We start from the raw sequence: 21,490 nt of genomic DNA, 5'->3' as shown, positions 1-21,490 counted from the left end.
TTTAAATCTGAATGCGGGATGCACCTTTGACTTCTCAAAAAAGTAACCATCCACTGTGGGCGCTAGGGGAGAGGGAGTGCCCCTGGTGTGGGACACGTCAAGCTCTTTCTGGGGTGGCTTGTCCAACTTTGGTCCTCAGTCTTCACTCAGCTCTCACCTGTGGCTATTAATAAATAATAATAATAATAATAATAATAATATTATACCGCCCTATACCCAGAGGTCCCAGGGCAATTCACATAAAAAGAGCCAAGAAGTTGTCAGCAGGCAATAGTAGCCACAACCTGGGAAAGGCTTCGACTGGCCAGCTAAATGAGGTGAGGGTAGCTGATGGGTCTCAAACCCTCAGTGGGTTAAGAGATCTCCCCAGCGTGTGAAGACAAGTTCCAGCTATAGAGGGAAGTGAGGGGCAGATGGGGCTCGTCAATCTGGGAAGTTGGCCCATCTAGGAGAAGGAAAAAACTCCCTTGTGGGACATCTTCAGCAATGGCTAAGGATCAAACCCTACACAAATCTGGAGTGGAGTCCCTTAGGCAGTTGGATGGTGCCTTGTACACCTCCTTCCTGCAACTCCTGAGCAAAGCTGGTGCCAAACGTATTGCTCTGGTCTGCTTTGGACCTCAACAGTAAGGCCAAGAGGGGAGTCTTGCGCCCCTCCCCACCCTCCTGCTGAAGGAAAAATAAGTTGTTTAAGAACATAGGAAGTGCCTTATACTGAATCAGACCATCAGTCCACCAAGGCCAGTACTCTCTACACTGACTGGCAGAGGCTCTCCAGGTTTCAGTCGGGAAACCTCTCCTGGTCCTTCTAGGACTAGGCCGCCTGGCCGCCCGCTTCCCGGCTCCTGCTGGTCTTTGCGAAGCCGCCTCTCCCTCCTTCCCTCCCTCCTCCTCCATTGCCCTAGCCCCCAGGAGTCCCCCCAACTGGCAAGGGTCCTCCGGGTGAGGGGATGCGACTTACATGCACCCTGCAACGAGAGCAGCAAACACGAGAAGCTGGGCATTTTGGGGCCGCCTTGCTTACTTTGTATTCTCCAGAAAGGATGCGAGAGCAATATGCACCTGAGAGACAAAAGTTCAGTTGAACTGTGACTCCCGGGTGTCAGATCAAAACATTCTGCTTTTAAGCAAGCCAGCCCAGACGGGCCTGTAGAAGTTGGGCGTGTTTCTTTTCTTTTTACAAAAACCCCGGTTTTCGAACACAATCCGTTCCGGAAGACCGTTCGAGTTCCAAAATATTCAAAAACTGAAAACTCAATACGGAAGCATCAATACAATAGGGAAACTCAAAACGGAAGCCATGTGGTATGTTTGACTTCCGAAAAGTGTTCAAAAACTGAAGCAGTTACTTCCAGCATTCGAGTTCCGAAACGTTTGTCAACGGAGAAGTTTGAAAACCATGGTTCCACTGCAGTTTATACTGGTGATTTCAAAGTCTCCTTTGCATATTTTAAAATAATGTTCTTCATGATGTTCTGTTAGATATTTTTGTGAGCCGCTTAGAGGTTTTCTTTACACTGAGTGGTATATATGAATGTCGTTAAATAATTTAGGATAGAATCTGTATACACCTGCTTTTAAAAAGTGGTTGCCGAGGGGATAACGTCACTTAGTTTTTCGATGGCTGATCAAGCGCCGTGTTCTCAAAACTTTCTGCTTCTGGCCTTGAGGATTATTGAGGCCTAACAGTCACAAAATGGCAGGGCAGAGGCAGAGCAGGTCACAAACTAGAGGCAGAGTTTGCCATAAGCAGCTGGCAGACACAGATCTCCTTCTCTCTTTAGAATGATTTGTAGCGGCCCAAAGCGTATTTGGGAGCCCATAAGTGCCAACTCCCTGGGGCCCTGGGTGCCCCAGCACCCACAAATTCCCCTTGAAGAGGCCAGGCACCCACAAATTGTGGTGCATGTGGGCATTGGGATAGTGCGCTGTTCCCCAAAGAAGCATTGAGCCCCTGGGCATAATTTAATGCTGTTTCAAGGACAGATGATTTCATAGAATTGTGGAATTGAAGTTTTGGAAAGGACCCCGAGAACACACTGCATTGCAAGAATCTTTTGCCCAACATCAGGCACTGCTGCTGTCAATTATTTTCTCCCACATCTGAATTACTACAAATTGGGGATTTTTATTTTTTTTAAACACTTTATTGAAATCTGTTTTTCCATACAGAATTCAAAAGTCAAAAAAACAAGAAACATAACTTGGTCCAGGTGAAGCTAAAGTATAGCCATACAGATAATGCAGCGTATAAGGCGAAAAACTAAAGGAGAAAAGAAATCATATTACACACAAACTGGGACAGGGAGGGAATGATGGAGAAAGAGGAGAGGCAGACTGGGGGATGTGTTGGTGAAGCAGCACCAGGCAGGATTGAACCCTCTTGCTCTCGATGCTCCAGTCAGAGCGGGGAGGCAAGGAGATGCTACCTCTTGTTCCCCAACCTCCCTCCTGACATGAAGGGTTTATTAACCTTAATTAAACATTAACCGAACCCTCAAGCTAGGCACTCTTTCGTATGTCACAACACAACTGGTCATCAGTATGAAGATCAGGCTGGATCAGGTGTTCCTTGGGCTTGTTTGGGGCCCTGAGTTGGGAGAGGCACAGCCCTGAAACTAACAAATTATAATATCCATCTTAAAAACCTCCTTGGTTTCTTTGAATTTCCAAAGAGTGCAGAGCTCTACTATATGTATATAATTACAGAATGGAAGGTTGAATTTAAATTATTTAAATCATCTTGACTTTAAAACGAAGCCTCCTGCAATTATCATACTGGAAATGCATTTTTAAGGAAATACATAATGAAATGGAACAATATTGCATTGCCTAGAACAACCCTGTGCCAAAATTTCATTCCGTGGACTGTTAAATAACAAGAACATCATCTTGATTTTCCCTCCTGACTTTCGACGTCTTCTTCAGGAGTGTTTGGTCATTCGGTTCAGCTTGCTTATACTTGGCTGCTAAGAGAGAGAGAGAACGCAATAATCAGGTTCCTCCAAACTGCAATCTGCAGTCCCGTGCCCCAGCTTTGCCTCCCCACCGACTCTGCTGCCCTTTCTGCCACCACTCTCAGCAGCCCCAACTCACCTCTGCGCCTTTGGTACATCAACGTCGCTCCAATTCCCATGCCAAGTCCCACAAGGTGTCCCAGAGATCCTAGAAGCCAAGTCAACGGTGATCCAAAGTATCCTGGAGCTGGAGGAGAGTCAGTTGGAGATGCAGGTTTAAGTTTTAGCCAATGTGATTTGGTACTACATTCCGGGGATGAGGGGTGGGTAATTCCATTTCCCTCACCTTCTGGCTCCCAGGGGATCATCTCCTCCAGTGGTGCCTCCAGTGCTTCATGATGTACCCGGCAGGTATAACTGGCTGCAAAATGGCCCTGCTGTGGGAAGAAGACGCTTCCGGTTGAGAACGTCCCATTAGGATTTTGTTCAACTTCAGACTCGTATAATCCCGCTTGTATCGGCTCCCCATTTTGCAGCCACTGCACTGTAACATTTTGTGGGTAAAACCCACACACTAGGCACTCAGCTACCAAGAACGTCTTCCCTGGTGGCTTGGTGAGCATATGAAGTTCTGGGCGAGCTGCAAGGAGAAGAAAGAGATTTGAGGTCCTGCAAGTCTGGTGAAGGCCACTAGAGGGAGACATTGCTGATTATAAAGGCAACCCACCTAACAGTCTCTAAAGGCCACAGTTGTATGAAATGCATTACACCAGAGCAGCTCAGCACCAGAATATTTGCCTTGCATGCAGAAGGTCTCAGGTTCAATCTCTTCCTGCAGCCAATCAGAAGCTGCTCTTTTGTTTCCAAAAATTTTGGAAGTCGAACAGACTTCTGAAATAGATTCGGTTCAACTTCCAAGGTACGACTGTATTTTTAGTCAGACCTATGCGCTCCCTTTAAAGGGAGTAAAAATGCCATTCTAGTCCATCACAGCCTGGGGCGGAAGAGGTCAATGGAGGCGCCAGAGGGACCTCACTACAGGTCCTGTGAGGGAAGGACAGGGAAAGTGTGGCTCTCCAATGTCCTTTGACTACAACTCCCATCATCCTGACCATTGGCTTCTCTGCCCAGGTCTGACGGGAGCAGGAGCCCATCCACATCTGGAGGGTCACAGGCTCCCCATCTCTGAAAATGGGGTACATTATGCCTTTTTGCTAATTATAGCGCCATGTTAAGTAGTGTGTGAAGCCACCATTTTAATGTGATTTCCAGCTGATTTGCAGGAAAGTGGTGCCTTAGCAATCATCAGGGGCCCTAGTGTGGAAGCAAATTTAACTGGGTGGGCCTTCACCCACCTCAGCAGATATGTTCTTGCAGGATTCTTTATCATGGAGCAGACACTACTGTTTAGAGCAAAGGGATACAGAGTTTTGAGGAGGAAAACAAGCAGTGGCAGAACAGGGTAGAGAGTGTGAGTCAGAACTGGGTCTCACTAAGGGGGAACTGTGCTTAGCATGGGCATTTCAGGACTCCAGGTTGCACAGGAAAGGCTCCCACTTACCTACCACCTTCAGCTCAATATCTTGACGGATTGGGTCTTTTGCTGCTTGGTGTTGGATGAGGCATGAGAAGGTGACACCAATGTCAGAGATTTGTGGTGTGAACTCCAGGACACTTTGTGCATAGAAGAGGTAATTGGCCCCACGCTTGGCAGGGGGCGAGTCGACTTTCAGAGTCTCACTGCCTCGCAGCCACTTCACAGAGACACCGTCAGGGTAAAAGTCGGATGCTGTACATGTCAAAGTGCTTGGTTTTCCCAGCGGCACTCCTGTGGGGCCGAGTGTTAGGCGTGGGGGAGCTGGAGGGAGAGAGGAGAGTTAGGACAGCTTGGGCAGCTTAAAGGGTGCTGGGAACTAGATATGTGAGCAGGAAGCTGCAGTTCCCAGAATTCTTCACCGGAAGCCACACGAGTTAAGTGTGTTTTAAATGTATGGCATGGATATGACTTCCCTCTTCCCTTCTGCGATAAAAGGCAGCTCTCAGTACAAGAAAGTTGGCGTAGAAGTAATGGTTGAAAACATGCACTAGTAATCTGCAGATCAAATCTCACCTTGCCCATGAACTCATTAGGTGGCCTTTAAATTATTCACTATCCTCTTAGCCCCAAGTTCTGCCTGGCCTGCCCCCAAATGCAGTATGAGCTGCAGTCCTGTATCTCCACTATGCCATCCCTCAAGGTCTGGAAGACTGTCCCGCTTGGACTACTGCAATGCGCTCTACGTGGGGCTACCTTTGAAGGTGACCTGGAACCCACAACTAATCCAGAATGCAGCAGCTACATTGGTGACTGGGAGTGGCGACCGAGACCGTATAACACCAGTCCTGAAAGACCTACATTGGCTCCAGTACATTTCTGAACACACTTCAAAGTGTTGGTGCTGCCCTTTAAAGCCCTAAACGGCCTTGGCCCAGTGTACCTGAAGGAGCGTCTCCACCCCCATTATTCAGCCCAGACTCTGATGTCCAGCGCTGAGGGCCTTCTGGTGGTTCCCCCCCCCTCCAATAAGTGGGGTTACAGGGAACCAGGCAGAGGGCCTTCGCAGCAGTGGCATCTGTCCTGTGGAGCACCCTCCTAACAGATGTCAAGGAAACAAACAACTATCTGACTTTTAGAAGACACCTTAAGGCAACCCTACTTAGGGAAGTTTTTAATGTTTGATATTTTATTGTGTTTTTAATATTCTGTTGGGAGCTGCCCAGAGTGGCTGGGGAAACCCACCTAGATGGGAAGGGTATAAATAAATAAATGATGTTGATATTTGTCAAAGCGTGCTTTTGTCAAGCCTCTCTTGAGAGGTCACATCTCAGTTCTGTAGCACCACCACAAAGGAGGCCCTGCTCTGTTTCCTTACAATGAACATCTCTTAATGATGGAACATGAAACTGCAGCTCTCCCCAAAGCCTCATCTCCAGAGGAGTAGGCTTGAATGCGAGCTGGTGTTCCCTGTAATACACGGCCCTAACCAATTTAGGATATCAAGATATGCATCTTGAAAAATGCTGGGAAGTATAATGGCAGCCAACACAGCTGAGACAGAACCAGTGTTATGTGCTTCATATAGGCAAATGCTTTCCAAGGGAGCACAGTGGGACCCAAATTATAAGTATTTATTTATTTAAAAATTTCTGTCCCACACCATCAGCAGCCATATTGTCTCATGGGCCAGAAATCTAATTCAGATAAAAGATAAAAATACAATATTTACACCATACAAAATAAAAACCATTAAACCACAGTTGCAGCAGTTCAAGAAACGGAACTGTACAAATTGCAATTCTGATACCCACTTACCTGGGAGTAAGCTTCAGTTAACTCAGCTGGACTTTTAGGACCACGCTATAAGCACTCAGCAAATAAGCATTTCTAAAGCCAGAGAAGGCAAGGTAGTATTGCATGGAGTCTAAAATATCTCGATGTGGGAGCTAGGCAGGCTGCCCTGGAGCATGACAAAGGCAAGGAGCCACCATTGAAAAGGATCTCTTGCTGGTCATCATGTGTCATGGTGAAGTTGGTTGTAGTACCCAGAGAAAGGAGAGATGATTTCCACAGGTAGGTTTATTCCAATGACAGATGTAGTGTGTGGGGTCTGTCTTACAGAAAAGTGAACATAGAGGTGTTCCTCGCTACACCTCTCTATTCCATTGCCTCCAGCATGGTTCAAATCTGGTTATCAGAGCTGGGCTGGGAGAAAAGTGCTTAAGCAACGGACCATAGGGAGCCAAGGCAAGGGTGCAGAGCGGCGTTGAGCAACCGCACATTTTATTCTCTTGTAGAAATAGACACAGCCCAGCTGCTTTGTATCACAATGAGGCAGATACATGAATAAAACTAGGGCCCGGTCAGGTCTGTTTAGCCTGGAGTTAACGTGAAGCGCTTCAAAGGATGTCCTTTAAAATGGTATTTACACCAAGGACTTTAATGTGAAATGTGTTTGGTGCTTTTAAAAAGGTTTTCCACCCGCCGCCTTGCCTCCCTTACCTTCTAATTTCAATGCCACCTTCCCTTCAGCACTGTCAGGAGTATGGAGAACAAAACACGTATACTCCCCAGCATCCTCCTCCCTTACGTCCGAGAGGTAGAGGGTGGCGTTTCCCTCTGGCAGCCGCGTCGCATCAAGCACTGCTCCCCTCGGTCTAAACACTGTGATGCTAGTATCGAACTTTGCAATGTTTTTTCCTCTCAGCGACCATCTCACAATCAGGAAATCAACGTTTATGGGCCTGGGAGGGTCTAAGGAGAAGTGGCAAGGCAGGGATACATTAGAGTGTGGCCCTGCCTGGACTGGGGATGAAGGGACTTGGATTATCACGGCTGCCCCTGAAAAAAACAAAGAGATAAAGTTAGACTGTAATTAGACAGGACCTCCATCTCAGGCTAAAGCCATCATAAGCCAGTTTTAACTCTTAAGATTCCTGCAAACTGTAGTTAGGCAAAAAAGGGATTCCTGAAGCCCTTTCGTTAAAAACAACAACAACAACAACAAAACCAGGCTGGTTAGAGGAGTTTGAGGACTAGTTTAAATCTGAATGCAGGATGCGACTTTGACTGCTCAAAAAAAGTAACCATCCACTGTGGGCGCTAGAGGAGGGGGAGTACCTCTGGTGTGGGACACGTCAAGCTCTTTCTGGGGTGGCTTGTCGAACTTTGGTCCTCAGTCGTCACTCTGCTCTCACCTGTGGCTATTATTATTATTATTATTATTATTATTATTAGTAGTAGTAGTAGTAGTAGTAGTAGTATTAATATTATTATTCCGGCCTATACCCAGAGGCCTCAGGGCAATTCACATAAAAAGAGCCAAGAAGCTGGCAACTCCTGAGCCAAGCTGGTACCAAACGTATTGCTCTGGTCTGCTTTGGACCTCAACAGTAAGAGGGGAGTCTTGCACCCCTCCCTACCCTGCCTTTGAAGGAAAAAGAAGTTCCATAGGAACACAGGAAGTGCCTTATACTGAATCAGACCATCAGTCCACCTAGGCCACTACTCTCTACACTGACTGGCAGAGGCTCTCCAGGTTTCAGACAGGAAACCTTCTCCTGGTCCTTCTAGGACTAGGCCGCCTGGCCGCCCGCTTCCCGGCTCCTGCTGGTCTTTGCGAAGCCGCCCCTCCCTCCCTCCTCCTCCATTGCCCTCGCCCCCAGGAGCCCCCCCAACTGGCAAGGGTCCTCCGGGTGAGGGGATGCGACTTACATGCACCCTGCAACGAGAGCAGCAAACACGAGAAGCTGGGCATTTTGGGGCCGCCTTGCTTACTTTCGTTTCTCCACAAAGGATGGGAGTGCAATGTGCACCTGAGAGACAAAAATTCAGTTCAACTGCGGCTCCCGGGTGCCAGATCAAAACATTTCTGCTTTTAAGCAAGCCAGCCCAGACAGGCCTGTAGAAGTTGGGCGTGTTTCGTTTCTTTTTACAGTGGAACCTCAGTTTTCGAACGCAATCTGTTCCGGAAGACCGTTCGAGTTCAAAAATATTCAAAAACCGAAAACTCAATACGGAAGCATCAATACAATAGGGAAACTCAAAACGGAAGCGTACATCACACTTATACCGAAAACAGAGACTGAAAAGACGCAGCTCAAGAACTACCGCCCCATATCACTGCTGAATGTGGATTATAAAATTTTTGCAGATATTTTGGCTACAAGACTAAAAAAAGTGCTAGTGGAAGAGATTCATAAAGATCAAGCAGGCTTTGTCCCGGGTAGACACTTGTCTGATAATATGAGAAACATAATTAATATTCTAGAAAAACTACAAGTGAATATCAATACCAAGGCAGTTTTGATATTTGTGGACGCGGAGAAAGCCTTTGACAATATTTCTTGGAGTTTTATGAAGAAGAATCTACAGGGGATGGGGGTAGGTCAAGGTTTTGGAAATGGTATAAGTGCGATTTATTCTGAACAAAAGGCCAAACTAATTGTTAACAATGTGGTGACGGAAGAATTTAAGATAGAAAAAGGGACACGACAGGGGTGCCCAATCTCCCCATTGCTTTTTATATCGGTCCTGGAGGTTCTGCTGAATATGATTAGAAGGGACCGGTTGGTTAATGGTATACAAGTCGGAGCTAAACAGTACAAATTGAGAGCATTTGCAGATGACCTAGTATTGACATTATAGGAGCCAGAATCTAGTACTAAAAGAGTTTTGGAACTGATTCAAGAATTTGGTCAGGTTGCAGGATTTAAATTGAATAAGTTAAAAACTAAGGTTTTAGAGAAAAATTTAATAGCAATTGAGAGAGAGAGGTTTCAGAACGAGACAGGCTTAACAGTGGTTAAGAAAGTGAAATACCTGGGGATTAACATGACAGCTAAAAATGGGAATTTATTTAAAGACAATTATGAAAAATGCTGGACGGAAGTGAAAAAAGATTTAGAAATTTGGTCAAATTTGAAGCTTTCACTGCTAGGCCGTATAGCTGCGATAAAAATGAATGTATTGCCTAGAATGTTGTTTCTGTCCCAAACATTGCAAATTTTGGATAAAATGGATTGTTTCAAGAAGTGGCAGAGAGACATTTCTAGATTTGTCTGGCAGGGCAAGAAGCATAGAATAAAATTTAAAATACTAACGGATGCAAAGGAAAGAGGTGGATTTGCCCTGCCAGACCTTAAACTTTATTATGAATCAGCAGCTTTTTGCTGGCTGAAAGAATGGCTGCTTCTTGAAAACACAGGCATTTTGGATTTAGAAGGTTTTAATAATGTATTTGGATGGCATGCATATCTGTGGTATGATAAGGTCAAAGCACATAAAGCATTTAAAAACCATATTGTCAGGAAAGCATTGTTTAATGTCTGGATAAGATACAAGGATCTACTTGAAAATAAAACCCCAAGGTGATTGTCACCGATGGAAGCGAAGGCTCAGGAAAAGCTCAATATGGAGGCCAAATGGCCGAAATATTGGGAAATTTTGGAACAAGAGGGAGACAAATTGAAATTGCAGAATTTTGAAAAACTAAAAAATAAAGTGCGAGATTGGCTTCATTATTATCAGATAATGGAGGCATATAATTTGGACAAGAGAATTGGTTTCCAGGTGGAAAAATCAAAATTGGAAACAGAATTGTTAGATCCCAAAACCAAGATTTTGTCAAAGATGTATAACTTGCTGTTGAAATGGAATATTCAGGATGAAACGGTGAAATCTGCTATGATTAAATGGGCACAAGATGTTGGACATAATATTATGATGGCTGACTGGGAACAGTTATGGACCACGGTATGAAATTTACGGCATGTAATGCCTTAAGAGAAAATATTATGAAAATGATATACAGGTGGTACATGACACCAGTCAAGCTTGCAAAAATCTATCATTTGCCCGATAATAAATGTTGGAAATGTAAAGAGACTGAAGGTACATTCTTTCACCTTTGGTGGACATGCCCAAGGATTAAGGCTTTCTGGGAGATGATCTATAATGAAATGAAAAAGGTATTTAAATATACCTTCCTGAAGAAACCAGAGGCCTTTCTCCTGGGCATGGTCGGCCAATTGGTGCCAAAGAAGGACAGAACTTTCTTTATGTATGCGACTACAGCAGCAAGAATACTTATTGCAAAGTATTGGAAGACACAAGATTTACCCACTCTGGAAGAATGGCAGATGAAGGTGATGGACTATATGGAACTGGCGGAGATGACCGGCAGAATCTGAGACGAGGGAGAAGAGTCGGTGGAAGAAGATTGGAAGAAATTTAAAGACTATTTACAGAAACACTGCAAAATTAATGAATGTTAGAATGATGTTGGATTGAAGTTAAGTGGTCTTTAGTAGCAATGTTATAAAGGAATATGTAAAATGGTTTGTTAACAGGTGATAATATAAAGTTACAATATATTAAGATAAAAGATTAAGATAAAATCAAAGAGGGAAAGGGTTTGCTGAATTAATTAATTGAATTGGAATACAAAAAAGGGAGGTGTGAGGAGGTCAGGGAAACAAGCAAATGAAAGATAAGACTTGGAAAAATGGATCTGTTTTTAACTGTTTTTACTTTGTATTTTTCTTTCTTTTTTCTTTTTTTTGTAAAATGTTGAAATTTCAACAAATATCTTTTTTTAAAAACAAAACAAAACATTAGAGTGTGGCCCTGCCTGGACTGGGGATGAAGGGACTTGGATTATCACAGCTGCCCCTGAAAAGGACAAAGAAATACTGTTAGACTGTAATTAGACTGGGCCTCCATCGCAGGCTAAAGCCATCATAAGCCAGTTTTAACTTTTAAGATTCCTGCAAACTGTAGTTATGCAAAAAAGGGATTCCTGAAGCCCTTTGGTTAAAAACAACAACAACAACAAAACCAGGCTGGTTAGAGGAGTTTGAGGACTAGTTTAAATCTGAATGCGGGATGCGCCTTTGACTGCTCAAAAAAATTAACCATCCACTGTGGGCGCTAGGGGAGAGGGAGTGCCCCTGGTGTGGGACACGTCAAGCTCTTTCTGGGGTGGCTTGTCGAACTTTGGTCCTCAGTCTTCACTCAGTTCTCACCTGTGGCTATTATTATTATTATTATTATTATTATTATTATTCCAGCCTATACCCAGAGGCCTCAGGGCAATTCACATAAAAAGAGCCAAGAAGCTGTCAGCAGGCGATAGCGGCCACTCCCTGGGAAATGCTTCGACTGGACGGCTAAATGAGGTGAGGATAGCTAACGTGTCTCAAACCCTCAGTGAGTTAAGAGATCTCCCCTGCGTGTGAAGGCAAGCTCCAGCTATAGAGGGAAGTGAGGGGCAGATGGGGCTCGTCTATCTGGGAAGGTGGCCCATCTAGGAGAAGGAAAAAACTCCCTTGTGGGACATCTTCAGCAAAGGTTAAGGAGCAAACCCTACACAAATCTGGAGTGGAGTCCCTTAGGCAGTTGGATGGTGCCTTGTACGCCTCCTTCTGGCAACTCCTGAGCCAAGCTGGTACCAAATGTATTGCTCTGGTCTGCTTTGCCTTATACTGACTCAGACTATCAGTCCACCTAGGCCAGTACTGTCTACACTGACTGGCAGAGGCTCTCCAGGTTTCAGACAGGAAACCTCTCCTGGTCCTTCTAGGACTAGGCCGCCTGGCCGCCCGCTTCCCGGCTCCTGCTGGTCTTTGCGAAGCCGCCTCTCCCTCCTTCCCTCCCTCCTCCTCCATTGCCCTAGCCCCCAGGAGCCCCCCCAACTGGCAAGGGTCCTCCGGGTGAGGGGATGCGACTTACATGCACCCTGCAAGGAGAGCAGCAAACACGAGAAGCTGGGCATTTTGGGGCCGCCTTGCTTACTTTCGTTTCTCCACAAAGGATGGGAGTGCAATATGCACCTGAGAGACAAAAGTTCAGTTGAACTGTGACTCCCGGGTGTCAGATCAAAACATTCTGCTTTTAAGCAAGCCAGCCCAGATGGGCGTGTAGATGTTGGGCGTGTTTCTTTTCTTTTTATAAAAACCTCGGTTTTCGAACGCAATCCGTTCCGGAAGACCGTTTGAGTTCCAAAATATTCAAAAACCGAAAACTCAATACGGAAGCATCAATACAATAGGGAAACTCAAAACGGAAGCCATGTGGTATGTTTGACTTCCAAAAAGTGTTCGAAAACTGAAGCAGTTACTTCCAGCATTCGAGTTCCGAAACGTTTGTCAACGGAGAAGTTTGAAAACCAAGGTTCCACTGCAGTTTATACTGGTGATTTCAAAGTCTCCTTTGCATATTTTAAAATAATGTTCTTCATGATGTTCTGCTTGATATTTTTGTGAGCCATTTGGAGGTTTTCTTAAAACCGAGTGGTATATATGAATGTTGTTATATAATTTAAAATAGAATGTGTTTACACCTGCTTTGTAAAAGTGGTTGCCGAGGGGATAACGTCACTTAGTTTTTCAATGGCTGATCAAGCGCCGTGTTCTCAAAACTTTCTGCTTCCGGCCTTGAGGATTATTGAGGCCTAACAGTCACAAAATGGCAGGGCAGAGGCAGAGCAGGTCACAAACTAGAGGCAGAGTTTGCCATAAGCAGCTGGCAGTCACAGATCTCCTTCTCTCTTTAGAATGATTTGTAGCGGCCCAAGGCTTATTTGGGAGCCCATTTGGGAACTTATTTGCCAACTCCCTGGGGTCCTGAGTGCCCCAGCACCCACAAATTCCCCTTGAAGAGGCCAGGCACCCACAAATTGTGGTGCATGTGGGCATTGGGATAGTGCGCTGTTCCCCAAAGCAGCATTGAGCCCCTGGGCATAATTTAAAGCTGTTTCAAGGACAGATGATTTCATAGAATTGTGGAATTGAAGTGTTGGAAAGGACCCCGAGAACACACTGCATTGCAAGAATCTTTTGCCCAACATCAGGCACTGCTGCTGTCAATTATTTTCTCATACATCTGAATTACTACAAATTTGGGATTTATTTATTTTTTAAACACTTTATTGAAATCTGTTTTTCCATACAGAATTCAAAAGACAAAAAACCATGAAACATAACTTGGTCCAGGTGAAGCTAAAGTATAGCCATACAGATAATGCAGCGTATAAGGTGAAAAACTAAAGGAGAAAAGAAATCATATTACACACAAACTGGGACGGGGAGGGAATGATGGAGAAAGAGGAGAGGCAGACTGGGGGATGTGTTGAGTAAGCAGCACCAGGCAGGATTGAACCCTCTTGCTCTCGATGCTCCAGTCAGAGCGGGGAGGCAAGGAGATGCTACCTCTTGTTCCCCAACCTCCCTCCTGACATGAAGGGTTTATTAACCTTAATTAAACATTAACCGAACCCTCAAGCTAGGCACTCTTTTGTGTGTCACAACACAACTGGTCATCAGTATGAAGATCAGGCTGGATCAGGTGTTCCTTGGGCTCGTTTGGGGCCCTGAGTTGGGAGAGGCACAGCCCTGAAACTAACAAATTATAATATCCATCTTAAAAGCCTCAATATCCCTTGGTTTCATAGAATACCTGAAGAGTGCAGAGCTCTACTATATGTATATAATTTCAAAATGGAAGGTTGAATTTAAATGATTTAAACCGCCTTGAATTTGAAACGAAACCTCCTGCAATTATCATACTGGAAATGCATTTTTAAGGAAATACATAATGAAATGGAACAATATTGCATTGCCTGGAACAACCCTGTGCCAAAATGTCATTCCGTGGACTGTTAAATAACAAAAACGTCATCTGGATTTTCCCTCTTGACTTTCGACATCTTCAGGAGGGTTTCGTCATTCGGTTCAGCTTGCTTATACTTGGCTGCTAAGATAGAGAGGGAGAGAGAGAGAGAGAGAGAGAGAGAGAGAGAGAGAGAGAGAGAGAGAGAGAGAACGCAATAATCAGGTGTCTCCAAACTGCAATCTGCAGTCCCGTGCTCCAGCACTGCAGCCTTGCCTCCCCACAGACTATGCTGCCCTTTCTGCCACCACTCCCAGCAGCCCCAACTCACCTCTGCGTCTTTGGTACATCAACATCACTCCAGCTCCAATGCCAAGTCCCACAACATGCCCCACAGATCCTAGCAGCCAAGCCATCGGTGATCCAAAGTATCCTGGAGATGGAGGAGAGTCAGTTGGAGATGCAGGTTTAAGTTTTGGCCAATGTGATTTGGTACTACATTCTGGGGATGAGGGGTGGGTGATTCAATCACCCTCACCTTCTGGCTTCCAGGGGATCGTCTCCTCCAGTGGTGCCTCCAGTGCTTCATGTTGTACCTGGCAGGTAAAACTGGCTGCTAAATGGCCCTGCTGTGGGAAGAAGACGCTTCCGGTTGTGAACGTCCCGTTAGGATTTTGTTCAACTTCACACTCGTATATTCTCCCTTGCATCGGCTCCCCATTTTGCAGCCACTGCACTGTAACATTTTGTGGGTAAAACCCACACACTAGGCACTCAGCTACCAAGAACCTCTTCCCTGGTGGCCTGGTGAGCACATGAAGTTCTGGGCGAGCTGCAAGGAGAAGAAAGAGATTTGAGGTCCTGCAAGTCTGGTGAAGGCCACTAGAGGGAGACATTGCTGATTATAAACGCAACCCACCTAACAGTCTCTAAAGGCCACAGTTGTATGAAATGCATTACACCAGAGCAGCTCAGCACCAGAATATTTGTCTTGCATGCAGAAGGTCTCAGGTTCAATCTCTTCCTGCAGCCAATCAGAAGCTGCTCTTTTGTTTCCAAAAATTTTGGAAGTCGAACAGACTTCTGAAATGGATTCGGTTCAACTTCCAAGGTACGACTGTATTTTTAGTCAGACCTATGCGCTCCCTTTAAAGGGAGTAAAAATGCCATTCTAGTCCATCACAGCCTGGGGGGGAAGAGGTCAATGGAGGCGCCAGACGGACCTCACTACAGGTCCTGTGAGGGAAGGACAGGGAAAGTGTGGCTCTCCAATGTCCTTTGACTACAACTCCCATCATCCTGACCATTGGCTTCTCTGCCCAGGTCTGACGGGAGCAGGAGCCCATCCACATCTGGAGGGTCACAGGCTCCCCATCTCTGAAAATGGGGTACATTATGCCTTTTTGCTAATTATAGCAAAAAGTGAAGCCACCATTTTAATGTGATTTCCAGCTGATTTGCAGGAAAGTGGTGCCTTAGCAATCATGAGGGGCCCTAGTGTGGAAGCAAATTTAACTGGGTGGGCCTTCACCCACCTCAGCAGATATGTTCTTGCAGGATTCTTTTTCATGGAGCAGACACTACTGTTTAGAGCAAAGGGATACAGAGTTTTGAGGAGGAAAATAAGCAGAGGCAGAACAGGGTAGAGAGTGCGAGTCAGAACTGGGTCTCACTAAAAGGGGGAACTGTGCTTAGCATGGGCAGGGGGGAGGTGGGGCAGGACTCCAGGGTTGCACAGGAAAGGCTCCCACTTACCTACCACCTTCAGCTCAATATCTTGACGGATTGTGTCTTTTGCTGCTTGGTGTTGGATGAGACATGAGAAGGTGACACCAATGTCGGAGATTTGTGCTGTGAACTCCAGGACACTCTCTGCATAGAAGAGGAAATTGGGCCCACGCTTGGCAGGGGGCGAGTCAACTTTCACAGTCTCACTGCCTCGCAGCCACTTCACAGAGACACGGCCAGGGTAAAAGTCGGATGCTGCACACGTCAAATTGATTGGTTTTCCCAGCGGCACTTCTGTGGGGCCGAGTGTTAGGCGTGGGGGAGCTGGAGGGAGAGAGGAGAGTTAGGAGAGCATCTCCTTGGACAGCTTAAAGGGTGCTGGGAACTGTAGCTCCGTAAGCAGCAAGCTGCAGTTCCCAGAATTCTTCACCGGAAGCCACACAAGTTAAGTGTGCTTTAAATGTATGGCATGGATGTGACTTCCCTCTTCCCTTCTGCGATAAAAGGCAACTCTTAGTACAAGGAAGTTGGCGTAGAAGTCATGGTTGAAGCACGCATTGGAATCTGCAGATCAAATCTCACCTTGCCCATGAACTCATTAGGTGGCCTTTAAGTTACTCACTATCCTCTTAGCCCCAAGTCCTGCCTGGCCCGCTCCCAAATGCAGTAAGAGGTGTAGTCCTGTACCTCCACTATGCCATCCCTCAAGGTCTGGGAGACTGTCCTGCTTGGACTACTGCAATGCGCTCTATGTGGAGCTACCTTGAAGGTGACCTGGAAACTACAGCTAATCCAGAATGCGGCAGCTACACTGGTGACTGGGACAGGTTACCGAGACTGTATAACTCCAGTCCTGAAAGACGTACATTGCCTCCAGTACATTTCTGAACACACTTCAAAGTGTTGGTGCTGCCCTTTAAAGCCCTAAACGGCCTTGGCCCAGTGTACCTGAAGGAGGGTCTCCACCCCCATTATTCAGCCCAGACTCTGATGTCCAGCGCTGAGGGCCTTCTGGTGGTTCCCTCCCTCCAATAAGTGGGGTTACAGGGAACCAGGCAGAGGGCCTTCTCAGCAGTGGCATCTGTCCTGTGGAACACCCTCCTATCAGATGTCAAGGAAACAAACAACTATCTGACTTTTAGAAGACACCTTAAGGCAACCCTGCTTAGGGAAGTTTTTAATGTCTGATATTTTATTGTGTTTTTAATCTTCTGTTGGGAGCTGCCCAGAGTGGCTGTGGAAACCCACCTAGATGGGTGGGATATAAATAAATAAATGATGATGATATTTGTCAAAGCGTGCTTTTGTCAAGCCTCTCTTGAGAGGTCACATCTCAGTTCTGTAGCACCACCACAAAGGAGGCCCTGCTCTGTTTCCTTACAATGAACATCTCTAAATGATGGAACATGAAACTGCAGCTCTCCCCAAAGCCTCATCTCCCGAGGAGTAGGCTTGAATGCGAGCTGGTGTTCCCTGTAATACACGGCCCTAACCAATTTAGGATATCAAGATATGCATCTTGAAAAATGCTGGAAAGTCTAATGGCAGCCAACACAGCTGAGACAGAACCAGTGTTATGTGCTTCATATAGGCAAATGCTTTCCAAGGGAGCACCGTGGGACCCAAATTATAAGTATTTATTTATTTAAAAATTTCTGTCCCGCACCATCAGCAGCCATATTGTCTCATGGGCCAGAAATCTAATTCAGATAAAAGATAAAAATATAATATTTACACCATACAAAATAAAAACCATTAAACCACAGTTGCAGCAGTTCAAGAAACGGAACTGTACAAATTGCAATTCCGATACCCACTTACCTGGGAGTAAGCTTCAGTTAACTCAGCTGGACTTTTAGGACAATGCTGTAAGCATTCAGCAAATAAGCATTTCTAAAGCCAGAGAAGGCAAGGTAGTATTGCATGGAGCCTAAAATATCTCGATGTGGGAGCTAGGCAGGCTGCCCTGGAGCATGACAAAGGCAAGGAGCCACCATTGAAAAGGATCTCTTGCTGGTCATCATGTGTCATGGTGAAGTTGGTTGTAGTACCCAGAGAAAGGAGAGATGATTTCCACAGGTAGGTTTATTCCAATGACAGATGTAGTGTGTGGGGTCTGTCTTACAGAAAAGTGAACATAGAGGTGTTCCTCGCTACACCTCTCTATTCCATTGCCTCCAGCATGGTTCAAATCTGGTTATCAGAGCTGGGCTGGGAGAAAAGTGCTTAAGCAACGGACCATAGGGAGCCAAGGCAAGGGTGCAGAGCGGCGTTGAGCAACCGCACATTTTATTCTCTTGTAGAAATAGACACAGCCCAGCTGCTTTGTATCACAATGAGGCAGATACATGAATAAAACTAGGGCCCGGTCAGGTCTGTTTAGCCTGGAGTTAACGTGAAGCGCTTCAAAGGATGTGCTTTAAAATGGTATTTTACATCAAGTACTTTAATGTGAAATATGTTTAGTGCTTTAAAAAAGGTTTTCCACCCGCCGCCTTGCCTCCCTTACCTTCTAATTTCAATGCCACCTTCCCTTCAGCACTGTCAGGGGTATGGAGAACAAAACACGTATACTCCCCAGCATCCTCCTCCCTTACGTCCGAGAGGTAGAGGGTGGCGTTTCCCTCTGGCAGCCGCGTCGCATCAAGCACTGCTCCCCTCGGTCTAAACACTGTGATGCTAGTATCGAACTTTGCAATGTTTTTTCCTCTCAGCGACCATCTCACAATCAGGAAATCAACGTTTATGGGCCTGGGAGGGTCTAAGGAGAAGTGGCAAGGCAGGGATACATTAGAGTGTGGCCCTGCCTGGACTGGGGATGAAGGGACTTGGATTATCACGGCTGCCCCTGAAAAGAACAAAGAGATAAAGTTAGACTGTAATTAGACTGGACCTCCATCGCAGGCTAAAGCCATCATAAGCCAGTTTTAACTCTTAAGATTCCTGCAAACTGTAGTTAGGCAAAAAAGGGAATCCCAAAGCCCATTGGTTAAAAACAACAACAACAACAAAACCAGGCTGGTTAGAGGAGTTTGAGGACTAGTTTAAATCTGAATGCAGGATGCGCCTTTGACTGCTCAAAAAAAGTAACCATCCACTGTGGGCGCTAGAGGAGGGGGAGTACCTCTGGTGTGGGACACGTCAAGCTCTTTCTGGGGTGGCTTGTCAAACTTTGGTCCTCAGTCGTCACTCTGCTCTCACCTGTGGCTATTATTATTATTATTATTATTATTATTATTATTATTATTCCGGCCTATACCCAGAGGCCTCAGGGCAATTCACATAAAAAGAGCCAAAAAGCTGGCAACTCCTGAGCCAAGCTGGTACCAAACGTATTGCTCTGATCTGCTTTGGACCTCAACAGTAAGAGGGGAGTCTTGCGCCCCTCCCCACCCTGCCTTTGAAGGAAAAAGAAGTTTCATAGGAACACAGGAAGTGCCTTATACTGAATCAGACTATCAGTCCACCTAGGCCACTACTCTCTACACTGACTGGCAGAGGCTCTCCAGGTTTCAGACAGGAAACCTCTCCTGGTCCTTCTAGGACTAGGCCGCCTGGCCGCCCGCTTCCCGGCTCCTGCTGGTCTTTGCGAAGCGGCCTCTCCCTCCTTCCCTCCCTCCTCCTCCATTGCCCTAGCTCCCAGGAGCCCCCCCCCCCCACTGGCAAGGGTCCTCTGGGTGAGGGGATGCGACTTACATGCACCATGCAAAGAGAGCAGCAAACACGAGAAGCTGGGCATTTTGGGGCCGCCTTGCTTACTTTGTATTCTCCAGAAAGGATGCGAGAGCAATATGCACCTGAGAGACAAAAGTTCAGTTGAACTGTGACTCCCGGGTGTCAGATCAAAACATTCTGCTTTTAAGCAAGCCAGCCCAGATGGGCGTGTAGAAGTTGGGCGTGTTTCGTTTCTTTTTATAGTGGAACCTCAGTTTTCGAACGCAATCTGTTCCGGAAGACTGTTCGAGTTCAAAAATATTCAAAAACCGAAAACTCAATACGGAAGCATCAATACAATAGGGAAACACAAAACGGAAGCCATGTGGTATGTTTGACTTCCGAAAAGTGTTCGAAAACTGAAGCAGTTACTTCCAGCATTCGAGTTCCAAAACGTTTGTCAACGGAGAAGTTTGAAAACATGGTTCCACTGCAGTTTATTCTGGTGATTTCAAAGTCTCCTTTGCATATTTTAAAATAATGTTCTACATGATGTTCTATTTGATATTTTTGTGAGCCGCTTAGAGGTTTTCTTAACACCGAGTGGTATATATGAATGTTGTTAAATACAGTGGTAACTCGGGTTACAGACGCTTCAGGTTACAGACTCCGCTAACCCAGAAATAGTACCTCGGGTTAAGAACTTTGCTTCAGGAGGAGAACAGAAATCGTGCTCCAGCGGCGCGGCAGCAGCAGGAGGCCCCAGTAGCTAAAGTACCTCAGGTTAAGAACAGTTTCAGTTTAAGAACTGACCTACAGAACGAATTAAGTTCTTAACCTGAAGTACCACTGTAATTTAAAATAGAATGTGTTGCACCTGCTTTTAAAAAATGGTTGCTGAGGGGAGAACGTCACCTTAGATTTTAGGTGGCCCATCAAGCGCTTTGTTCTCAAAACTTTCTGCTTCTGGCCTTGAGGATTATTGAGTCCTAACAGTCACAAAATGGCAGGCAGAGGCAGAGCAGGTCACAAACTAGGGGCAGAGTTTGCCATAAGCAGCTGGCAGTCACAGATCTCCTTTCTTTCGAATGATTTGTAGCGGCCCAAAGCTTATTTGGAAGCCCATAGGTGCCAGCTCCCTGGGGCCCTGGGTGCCCCAGCACCCACAAATTCCCCTTGAAGAGGCCAGGCACCCACAAATTGTGGTGCATGTGGGCATTGGGACAGCCCGCTGTTCCCCTAAGCAGCATTTAATGCTGTTTCAAGGACAGATGATTTCATTGTTGTTTAGTTGTTTAGTCGTGTCCAACTCTCCGTGACCCCATCGACCAGAGCACGCCAAGCACTCCTGTCTTCCACTGCCTCCCACAGTGATTCTATGATTTGAAGAGTTAGAAAGGACCCTGAGGGGCCATCTAGTCCAACCCTCTGCATTGCAGGAATCTTTTGCCCAACGTCAGGCACTGGTGCTGTCAATTCATTTCTCCCTAAACAATTGCCATTTAAGTGGCCCTCTAAGGGCATAATATGCGTTTTGAAAAAGTTTTGAAAAAAGATGTTGTCACCAAAGATGAAAGGTGTTATTAAAAGCTGAATTCTGTACATGCTTCAATTTGTGGAACAATTTCCCCCGCTAAGTAGTTAGCCAAATCTCCCAAAGGTTATTGTGATATGCACATCCCCAGATCCTTGCTTGTTGTTGCCTTGGGGTGTGTGTGTCTTCATGCATTTATGAGCATTGTGCCAATGCAACAGTTTTGATTGGATAAATGTATTGTGATTCTTAACGGGGGCTGCCCCTCAGGCTTGGAGATGTATGACATGTAGCAGATCACAGGTTATTTGGGGTGAAGATAAAGTTCTCTTTTTACATTTTCTGAGAGCTGTGTTTCGAACCGGGAACAAGTGAGCAACTTCAGCAACATCCTGATAATTACATTAACTGGCTACATTAACATTACTTGTCACTGTCTGCACTTTTCTGCATTTCATTTCCTTCTTACCT

At 45.8% G+C, this 21,490-nt stretch overlaps 2 protein-coding genes across 3 annotated transcripts in view; both read right to left on the bottom strand.

Annotated features, from left to right (window-relative positions):
- LOC310691774 (hemicentin-1-like) overlaps positions 1–12,176 on the bottom strand; it is a 37,976-nt gene extending 25,800 nt beyond the window's left edge. The window contains exons 1-3 of the mRNA XM_083471791.1: positions 11,864–12,176; positions 6,997–7,335; positions 4,519–4,815 (exon numbers count right to left, since the gene is read on the bottom strand). Of these exons, the coding sequence (XP_083327917.1) occupies positions 4,519–4,815; positions 6,997–7,335; positions 11,864–12,161 (934 nt within the window). The 5' untranslated portion in view covers positions 12,162–12,176. The remainder of the gene's footprint in view (positions 1–4,518; positions 4,816–6,996; positions 7,336–11,863) is intronic.
- A 1,223-nt stretch (positions 12,177–13,399) lies between these two features.
- LOC310691827 (tyrosine-protein phosphatase non-receptor type substrate 1-like) lies at positions 13,400–19,941 on the bottom strand. Of its 2 annotated transcripts, none has more exons than XM_083472016.1 (6): positions 19,528–19,941; positions 18,341–18,679; positions 15,859–16,155; positions 14,642–14,935; positions 14,435–14,536; positions 13,400–14,244 (listed from the first exon to the last, which is right to left on the bottom strand). In XM_083472016.1, exons 1-6 carry the CDS (start codon positions 19,568–19,570, stop codon positions 14,153–14,155), a joined length of 1,167 nt encoding a protein of 388 aa, XP_083328142.1. In that variant the 5' UTR covers positions 19,571–19,941; the 3' UTR covers positions 13,400–14,152. The 2 variants fall into 2 exon arrangements, with proteins under 2 accessions (XP_083328142.1, XP_083328141.1); XM_083472015.1 differs by having other exon boundaries at positions 13,400–14,247; positions 19,528–19,940.
- Positions 19,942–21,490: the final 1,549 nt, after the last annotated feature.

Source organism: Podarcis liolepis (genome assembly GCF_965112155.1).
Source record: "Podarcis liolepis genome assembly, chromosome: 13".
NCBI lineage: Eukaryota > Metazoa > Chordata > Lepidosauria > Squamata > Lacertidae > Podarcis > Podarcis liolepis.
This window is presented reverse-complemented; position numbering and strand designations above follow the sequence as displayed.

Excerpts from the sequence above, each read along its gene's own strand:
- LOC310691827 (XM_083472015.1), bottom strand. The coding sequence starts at position 19,570 with ATGCCCAGCTTCTCGTGTTTGCTGCTCTCTTTGCATGGTGCAT. Across the intron at positions 16,156-18,340 it reads GGTGGCATTGAAATTAGAAG|CTCCCCCACGCCTAACACTC; the intron begins GTAAGGGAGGCA and ends CTCTCCCTCCAG. Across the intron at positions 14,936-15,858 it reads TATTGAGCTGAAGGTGGTAG|CTCGCCCAGAACTTCATGTG; the intron begins GTAAGTGGGAGC and ends TTCTCCTTGCAG.